The sequence below is a fragment of the Amia ocellicauda genome, chromosome 4 (genome assembly GCF_036373705.1).
Source record: "Amia ocellicauda isolate fAmiCal2 chromosome 4, fAmiCal2.hap1, whole genome shotgun sequence".
Taxonomy (NCBI): Eukaryota; Metazoa; Chordata; class Actinopteri; order Amiiformes; family Amiidae; genus Amia; species Amia ocellicauda.
This window is the reverse complement of record NC_089853.1, coordinates 25,844,509-25,854,656: the sequence shown is the minus strand read 5'-3', so window position 1 is coordinate 25,854,656 and position 10,148 is coordinate 25,844,509. Positions and strand designations below refer to the sequence as shown.

At 38.2% G+C, this 10,148-nt stretch overlaps 1 protein-coding gene across 1 annotated transcript; it reads right to left on the bottom strand.

Moving 5' to 3' along the window:
- Positions 1-1,607: 1,607 nt before the first annotated feature.
- Positions 1,608-7,019, bottom strand: LOC136748140 (ribonuclease P protein subunit p25-like protein). The gene has a single exon (XM_066701637.1). It carries the CDS (start codon positions 5,595-5,597, stop codon positions 4,902-4,904), a length of 696 nt encoding a protein of 231 aa, XP_066557734.1. The 5' UTR covers positions 5,598-7,019; the 3' UTR covers positions 1,608-4,901.
- Between the last annotated feature and the right edge of the window lie 3,129 nt (positions 7,020-10,148).

The window sequence follows — 10,148 nt, the reverse complement described above, 5'->3', positions numbered from 1 at the left end:
ACAAGTGTCCTTACAATTAATTGAAACAAAGAAGTCTATTGATTTCCAAATCTGTACTGCTTAATCTATACATATTAATACACTAGAAATATATATTGGTTTTTGCATCCATCTTCTGTAATATTGGTTGGATTTCCTTTGGAGATCCTAAAATCAATTTGACGGCAGATTGTATTTATATAGACAAAACACTATTATGCAATTATATATATATATATATATATATATATATATATATATATATATATATATATATACATATATATTTTATATCATTAAAGATATACATATATAATGAAATATCTTTACAATTGACAGATTAAATAGAAGGCCAATTACATATTGTACAGTTGTTTAATTCTAATTTAAACATCCCTCGAAGGAAATGTACATTTTGACACTTTAATTCTGGAATTAGAGATGGCAATTAAATATCCTCCTGATTAACCTTGATTAAAGTTATGCATTAGCTCTGAGTTCTTTGAGAATGTAGCCTTAGTTTGTAACAAGAATCCCGATTTAAATGACACTGGTTTATGGTCCAAAATGTAAATAGTCCTCTTTGTTTTAATCAGCAAAGATGTTGCTTTCCTGGTAATCCTCTTCTCACTCTGCTTTATCTGTCCTTTTTCCAAGATGGGTTATTGAGCTGTCCTTGATTACCCTTTCTGCATTTTCCATTAAGGCGGAATGCTTAAAGCTTAATAAAGAATGCAGGTCGATTAAGGTATTAAAAAGCAATGTCTATGCAAACTGCATTGGACAATCTCAGGGCCAATGTATTGAAAGCAGCACTTAAGCTCAATCATCAATCCACACGCTCCGCCCTGCCCTGTCCCTCTTGCACAATATGAAAACAAACCTCCTTTTGTTCACTATTCAAAACTTTTAAGTGAAACTCTGATGTTAATAGGTCTGCAGCACAGTGATAATGCTGACATACCCTCATGTGTCTAGTGAAAAATACTCCCCCCCCTTCATTTTTCAGGCTATAATAGGATGATAATTAAATACTTGCACCGTATAAACTGTTAACATGCACAGCCTTCCAACTTTATTAGAGACCTGTCTGCACTATTGGATTTAGCAGTGATGTGAACTGCAGTTGAAAATGAGGCTGGTAATGTGATCCTTTAACAGCACAATGCAGCCAGCGGAAAAGTATTAGATTAAGGAAATGCAAAGCCATATTATTATACATCATCACACACTTGTGAGAGGCTGTCATAAATAAGTTGGAAGGCAACTGGGAAGTCATCAGAGTTTGCCAACACTGGTAAAACAGCAGGAAAGTGGTTGCCAAGAAAAATCCGTGGCAACGAACATTTACTTCAGAACAAGAGAGGGAAAAAACGCCTAGAGAGGCTTGTCCACTGTCTGCTGCCTGTGATAAGCAGGGAATCCTACACTGGGGAAGGATTAGAGAAATCTGGGACCCATCTTGATATTATTGCTTAAATACACAAGGCAATGTATGAGTTTATGCAGGCAAAAAACACATCCTATTGGATTCGTCGCTTAATTTAAATAATATTGATTAATGCTTGAATACCTTTTGTGGAGGATTTATTTGATGTACATTACTGGAAAATGACCCCATTCAGACATTTTGCACACCTAGGAGAGACATCCTTGACAAAACGTTAAAACATCTGATATACAGTATATGAAATGCATTACAAATCTAGCAGACGTGTAAAGCTTGTCGGAAGTATCAACCTCATGCATATTTAATATACAGTAGTGGCAAACAAGTGTGATCTGCTTGCCTTACAAGTGAAGTAAAATCAATTTCATCCCAAGTACATTTCCTGATTAATTTATTTTTTATAGAGAAGCCACAAGAAAATGTAATTTATTTGATCATGATATCAATAGATATCATCTGTAAGCCACCCAAAGCATCAAGGGATCACTGGCACTTGTAGTTGTTCATGAAGTGTTCATGAATTGTCTGGGACTTTGTGTATTATTATTCTCCTGTCAATTGGTAGCTCACCTCAGAACTAACCCTGCTACCCCAAACCATTCAGTCTTGGACTAAGAGAGTCCAACAAATAGTGTGCCTGGTTTTCTAATCTCCATGGAGACCACAAAACTTAATTAACATTTGATTCATGCCAGGGATAAATAGAGGTGCCCAGGGAAGTGGAGTGAATTAAAGTTAGTTTTCACTATCTTTCAAGGACAGGATGGATTTGAGCTGTGTTAAGGAAGGTTTCTTGGTAATATTGGAAATATTTTTTATGTTGACCTAAAAATACTAAAATTCAAAACATTTGTATGTGATTCACATATATAAATTTGAATGTGAGAAGAACTAAAGGTATTAACAGGCATAATCTTAAAAAAAGTGACAATTATGATGTTTTAATTGTCTCAGACCCAGATTAGCAAGAGTCTTGGATTATTCAATTACATTTTAGGTAGGGAAGTCCAAGTCTAGGGTTAATCGAGGTCTGCGAAACCATCTGATAATGCCCCTTTATCTGTGTTTTCTCTTCTTTGAGCACGTGCCGACAACTTCCAATGGGTTTTTGCGAGACTGAGATAGTGATCTCTATTGAGATGAAGCCAGGAAAGCTGAAAGTTGAACAAATCGACTGGAATCTCCAGAAATGTTTATTTGAATGGACATCAGATTATAAGATTACAATCCTAATATTAGTCAATTCTAGAAAAGTGGAACAGTTCTAGTATTTGACACTGGCAGCATTTATAGGCAAATTTAATTATGGTGATTGTCACACTATTATCGTGCATTCATTATGTGTCACACACAATTGACATAAGCAGCATCTCTAAATTAAGCCATAGGCTCTGTGCTTCACCATATTGTATTCCTTTCAGAAATCCTGAATCCTTTGGGTCTAGAGTCCACGATGTTTTGTTTGATTTTATTTGCTTTATCATACATTGCTTCAGGCAGTGTTGTGAATACACTGCCTAATCCTGGTTAGATTGATTAAACACCCCCCCCCCCGCCACCCCAACAACCATTAGTAAGCAGGAGGTTTACATAGGTCTAACACAGCCAATACTATCAATGGAAAGAGTTCAGTGCTGTTTTTTTTTTATATATGCTACTAGTATTACTACTACTAATTAAAATAATACATATATTAAAAACAATAGTTATTTCTACTAACTAAAAAATAGTTTTGACTGCAAACTCTGCATCCAGCGGACAGGGGACGGGACTCTTTCATCTCTGTCCAGTGTAACACCTCATGCAAACTCCTGATCATTATTTGAACTACATTCATCACGCTCAATTAGCTTCTAAAGATTTGTGAAGTGTTTTTTTCTAGCACAGAGAGGTTGGAAGTTAGTCTATAATGATTCAGATTATGTAGGCTACCAGCCTTTAATAATGTAGCCCATCTTCCAAATGCTAGCTAATTTATCCGCCTCAATTGACAAATACAAAAATGTTCGTTAAAGCGGTCTTTTATATGTAAGGGTTTAAACTATTAAGTCCTGTAGGCTTCTTGCTGTCAATTTTCTGTAAGGTTTTTAATTAATCATTAAACTGAAAGGTAAGACATAATAAACAAATTCTACACAGAATCAAAACTGATAGCTTTTCTACAATGCATTTTTAAAAATGTTTATTAAAAATGTTTTACATGCTAAATGAAATAATTATAATCTAAACAAATTGGTTTAATTTAAGAAACATTATGATTTTGCTTTCTTAATATTAGAAGTACACATATTCCTCAATACCTCAAGAGAACACCAGTCTTTATGTTAAGATAATTCCTGCAAATAAGAGGTTCAGTAAGATCCTTAGAGAAATGTGGATTCTCTTTACTTTTGACTTCTTTAAAGGGACATGTTTATCTGAAACTGAAAAAAACTGCTGCTAAAAAGATGTCATAGCCTCCTCTACTTTTATTATTAATACCAATCAGCACAAAAATCTCAGAATGCTTGATCAGAGAAAATGGAAATGAAAATAATAAAAGGAAATAGGTACATGCAATAGTGTAGTGAACACTCAAATTAATAGGACAATACCAGTTTCAATGTACATACGGACTGAATTTGTCAACATTACTTCTAATGTTTCTAGGATTTTTAATTTTACCATTAAAATATTTTTGTGATGTAATTATATTTCACTCCAAATTGATCTAAATTGAAGGCAGTTTTGAATATCAGTTAATTGTAGCACCCCATAATGTTTAAAATAAAAGGAGTGATATATGCAGTGATTCCTTCAAAGATAATAAAATATATATTTAAATGTATGAATGACAAACCATTTATACATAATTGTGTTTGTTTCATTATGATATAAAACACAGAACCTACCTTACACAATGGAAAATATTACATGTAAGCATGTTTAAAACAGTTGAGTCAGCTGAAATGTAGGCATGCTAGAGGTGGACTCTATCTGGAATCCTTGGCACAAGGAGATTTAGGAATCCATCTGGCATTTGTAAACTTATATGACCATACAAAGCAGGCTCCCAAAGCATGACAAACAACTATTAAGATCCTTAGATAACAACAAGAATATTATTAATACTCCTACAAAGCATTTAATACAATGGGAGGACAACAAGTACACTGTTCTTATTAAAATCCTACTCCTGGAAAATGTAACTGAATTCCATTGTTTCTGTATTGCAGCCTGTGCTCATGTACATGGTCATGCACTCTCCAGTCATATCCGCATTGTTGTTTGGGCACTAAGCAGGCTAGTCAATTTAGTTGATTCCTTGGTCGATGTGTTTGTTGGGTTCATCAGATCTTGTGCAGGGTATGACATGCTCCTTATAGGGTTCTCTGCCATTTCACTTTAAAGGTTAATTTTAAAGTTAACCATTGAGAGGTGAATTTATAATCCTATGGGATTATCAAGTGGAGTGTGTGTGACGCTTTCACCATCAGTCAGTCATGTACCTCGAAGGGTCTCCCTCCAAACTGAGTCTCTTGCTTTCCGGCTCATTGACATCTGCTAGAAAGCTGAGCGGACGCTTGCCGCATTGTGGGGAGGGGCTTTCAGTTCTGATCTCCTCCTGTTTGGTTTCCCAGAGGGTGCTTAGAGACTCTGGGGGCTGGTATCCATGTTCCTGGGGGTCCAGGGGGTCTTTGGAGAGCAAGATGCAGACAGAGGGCACATTTCTGTGGACGGTCATCTCTGAGGCCTGACCAGGCCCTTCCTCTTGGCTCTCCCACACCTCCTGAAGGCCTTTGTACCTCAGCTTTGTGATCTGGTGGAGCCCACCCATCTTGCGCTTCATGATCTCCACGCAGGTGATGGTCTTCGTGACGGCGCGGCCTGAGCCACTGAACATGATCTGCCGTGACCCTCCACTCTCCATCCGCGTCATGGCAAAACCCATCAAGTTGCGGATTTTGCTGCCCTCCTTCACCCGCATCTCCACCACATCAGGGGGAAGTCCTGGGAACGGTGAGGGGCTCTGCTCCTCTGTCTTGCACACTTTCTTAAAGTTCCCTGGTGCTAGTTTGCCTATTCCCCCAGGTGGCATGTAACCAAAGCTGCCTGTGGAAAGAGGATCTTTATTTGTCTTGATGGAGAGTGGTAGGATCACGTCAGGGGTTACGCTGACTTCCATCATTAATCGAGTATTTATGCTGTCTTGTCCTGTCTTTTCAGTCAATTTGACATATCCCCCCGGCACCTATGACAGTGTTGACAATTGGCAGCTCCCTTCCTGCAACTGACTACATACATTTTAGACCTCAAGCAGACTGCAGTCCTCAGGACTCCTTCTTGTACAACAGACTGATGCTAGGTGTGGAATTAAAAGGAGTCCTGAAAAAATTGCATTGCAGCATTGTAAAGTTTCCCACAGCCTTGCTGGTTATGTCTTTGGGATTTTTAATTCAACTCTTAATCTGTCTTTTGATTGTATGTTCTGTCCTCAATCATTGGTTTATGGAATCAGTCTCATTCGTGAAACACAATCAACAGAAACCCAGCACATAACAGGGTGATGCCAAATCCAAAACAGTCTGTGTAGAACAGCGAAGAGTGCAAGGAGTTAAAAAGAGAAACCTACGCTTTAAAGAGCAGACACTCAATGGACCTTAAATTTGCAGACAGTCGGCACTTTCTCAGGAACACAGCATGAAAGGACATTTCAGTACCCTGTAAAGAACAATGCTTGGTAAAACCAGAAAGCCGTTTTCTTCAGCATTGTCCATCTCTCTCTGATAATGAGTTTATCCATTTGAACCAGATATTTCAGAGATCAAAACTTTTAATGTCCTTTCGAAAAATGTCCCATTTCTAAGCAGAAGTATTATCCCAGGATTTCAAAACTGCAGGTTAGTTCACACAATCCTGAAGCACTTCTCAGTTTGGGACAGTCAATGTTAATTGTCTGCTACTCTTCTTCTGTCTTATCTTTTCAGGGACTTTACCAGGGAGCACCATTCCTCTGTGCCTTCTCTCTCATCCATCGGGCTCTCACTTTGGCTCCTGGAAGTTTCTCCTGCAGGGACATTGGAAGCTCCAAGTCACAGCTGAGGGCATGCTCCCTGCTTGTCTCCAGTGATGCTCTGTCTGTCTGATGTGCATTGCCACAAAGAAGCGCAAGGACAGCTGCCGGCTTGCAAATGCTATAGGAGGAGTGTCTGTGTGCCTCACAGACAGAGCGAGAGTGAAAGAGAGAGAGAGTTAGAGAGAGGGAGTGAAGGGGGGGACTGCCCTCTTAAAGGCACAGCATCTAAGTACTTTATCATAAATTCCAATACCAGCTCTCCAACCTACAGTGAAAATCATATGCAGTTATTTTTTTGAAAACAAATGTAATGCAACACACAGGGAAGAAATGCAGTTCTTACAGATTTGTATTCCATGTTTTTATCAATGGCTATCAAGAGATCCTTGGAATCTAGTAGGTGTCTTAATTATATACTTACTAGATTTGTTTGCTTTGTAATCACCCATATAGATGTACATATACAGAAGGAAGACTTAAAAAACTTGATATCAGTATATGTCCATAACTTTTCTAGTGTAATTCAAAGACATACCGTTGAATTGGTGAACACTTCTTTGTTAGCTTGATTTTTTCAATAAATCAGACCTTCAAAATGTATTCTTTTGTTCAACACCATGAAGCAGGGTGACGAATAACATAATTCCAGAAAAAACAGAACCAGTCAAAATGTCAAGAATGTATACAGCACTGTACTTAACTTTTTCACCTGCCAAATGTTTTTGTCCATTAGGATTTTAATGAAGTGCTATAATGTCACCCTCAGTTAAGCAATTAAGCAATTCCATTAATTTGGCTAGAGTGCTCCCTCTTTCCCTCTCTTGGATGGCAGTCAATTTATTTCATTAGAGGCATTATTTTGTTAGTGTTAGGCTGGTTAAAAAAAAAAGCATCCTGTATTAAAGGGACCTGGGAATGTAAAAAACAGGTGGTGATGTTAAAAATAATAATAGGAGACTGGTTTCTTTATTTCTCGCTCCCTGTACTGTAGGATGGGACTGTTTTTGCAGAAGGGCTGGTGTACAATGACACGTGAAGGACTGGGGCTGACTCTGCAGGAACCAGGGCCACCTTCTGCTGCTGACTCAGGGAACAAACCCTTTCATTAGCTTGCCTCTCACACAGGCTGCATAACCCTCATTTAAAAAGACAAATCTGCTGTTCTTGGAACCTGGCAGCATAGCCAACACGCAACTCCAAATTTCCTAGCCAGAGACAGTTAATGCAGGCTAATGGTTTAATTTACAGTACAAAGCTCTGTCACAATATTTCTGTAAGAACTTGTTGTCCCTAGGCCCCTTTCCAAACAACAGACAGTCTATGCATTATTTAAAGCTTTTAATCCCAGTGTAAAATTCATCCTGCTTTCTCTGAGTCCATGCAAATACCAGCTACTTTTTCCAATCTTTGTTAATGTGGAAAAAATACAAACTTTGTTTTGCTTTTCCATATCAATGTTACTGCTATAGATTTGTACCATAAAGAAGTCAAATTTACAAATGTGAACTCTGGTATGGCCTGATGTTAAGGAGCTTAAAAATTATATTAAATGTACTGTCATTTTTTAAATGCTGTAACATGCTCAGCAATTAGAGATTATACATAATAGTCCATTGTTATCTAATGTGAGGTAGCACCTCCTCTACAACAAAATACAGTTTAATATTTTTAGTTTTAACAACCAAAAACAACATATTTGCTGAGCTTTTTTTAGCACAATGGAGACAGATAAACTTGTCTAACCTGAATCACATATCCAGAAATTTTATACACCAAACAAAGCAGACTGAAATGTCTTTTGGTTTTATTTTGCTGTTCCATTCACTCTCTTCTAACAGTAAGCAGGTATCATCTGTATTCAAATCTCACCTGCATGCCTACAAGCATCTCTCCCATCTAAGCACAGAAGCTGAAAAATACAGAGAACAGTCGCCTCCTCTCCCAGCATGATTTAAGTTCCAGGAAGTGTTAATAAAAGTACCCAAACAATCAGGATTGTGTCAAAAGTGAGATTGCAGTGATGGGCCTATCTCTTCCAATAGATACAGTAGGTGATGCAGAAGCTTAGCTTTAAAATCCACCAAGTTGTCATGTTTAGGGCAGGAGAAATAAAGAGCTCAGCTATATGCCACTTTGTAACTTGGTAATTGTTGTTATGGTGGTCAGGTACCCTTGAAAATGAACATACACAATGCTTTTGAATGCTCAGGAATTAAATCTACTTCAGCAATATTACATAGACAACAATGACATGAGATATGTATACTGAACAAAAAAACAAAACATATTAATGATCAATAATAGAGATTATTATACAGGCGCACCTTGTCCTGGGGACAACTAAAGGCAGTTTTGTCACACAACACAATGCCACAGATATCTCAAATATTGGCATGCTTACTGCAGGACTGTCCACCAGAGCTGTTGCCAGTTAATTAATTAACTTATTTCTCTGACCTCACAATTGCAGACCACGTGCCACCAGAGCCAACTTCTTCACCTGGTTCTTCAGCCACCTGGTCATCTGATGAAACTGTGGGTTTGCACAACCAAAGAATTTGTCAGAAACCGTCTCAGGAAAGCTCATCTGTGGCTCGTCATCCTCACCAGAGTCTTGACTCGACTGCAGCTCTGGTGGACATTCCTGCAGTCAGCAGGCCATTCAAAATTTGAGACTTTAAATCCATAGATTAGATTAATGAATTTATTTCAATTTACTAATTTCCTTATATGAACTGTAATTCAGTCAAATCTTTGAAATTATGCATGTTGAGTTAATATTTTTGTTCAGTATATATTATGCAGATATGTTTTTGCCTGTGGTGGATAGGTACTAACATGATAAATACAAATAATACTTGGATTAAAAAAGTGAGAGCCTGGGGTGGAAGTACATTTAAACAGAATCAAAATACATAATTCCAAGGTGATTTAAATCACCATTCTGAACTCTGAATGGGATTCACTGGTAAGGAGGAGGCTGGGGTGGTGCATGTTTGCATGTGTTTTAATAGCTATACAGTCTCCTGAGCAAGAGAGTTCATGGCCATCGAAAAGCAGATCAGTGGTTTGCTGCTGTGAGATCCACACGAGAATAAGGTTGTGGAGACTGATAACAACTCGGTTCACTATGAAAACAGCCCAATCCATTTTATAGTGTCACCAACATGTAAGCGCCCGGGCAACAGTGCATTCTCCAAGAACAGCAGCACGTGCATGAGAGCAAGGGAATGAGGCTGATCAACGCGGGGTGAGCTGGCTGGCAGTCTGTTGTTTTTTTCTTTTAAATGCAGGGAGTTTGCAGGCTCCACTGCAGGAGACTGGAAACAAATGGTACTAATTTCCACACACAGAGGGAGAACACAGAAACAACCAAAGTGATAATTTTGCTGTTTGGAGAAATTACTCTCATCAGTCATGTGGAGATGCACAGCTGCCTTGAGGGGGTATCTGCTGATGCAACAGAAGAGATAGAGATAGACTGAAATACAGAGGGGGGAAAGAGAGAGAGAGGGAGGGAGGGGGGAGAAAAAGAGAGATGAAGAGGGAGGGGAGAGTGTGAGAATGAGGAAGAGTGAGAAAATTAAACAGTTGGGCTTCTGCACTTTAGTGTCGGTTTTCTTTATAGCATCTTCTTTTAATGTTAGTAGAACTAACAAAAGT

Coding starts and splice junctions, on each gene's coding strand:
- LOC136748140 (XM_066701637.1), bottom strand. CDS start 5,597: ATGATGGAAGTCAGCGTAACCCCTGACGTGATCCTACCACTCTCCATC.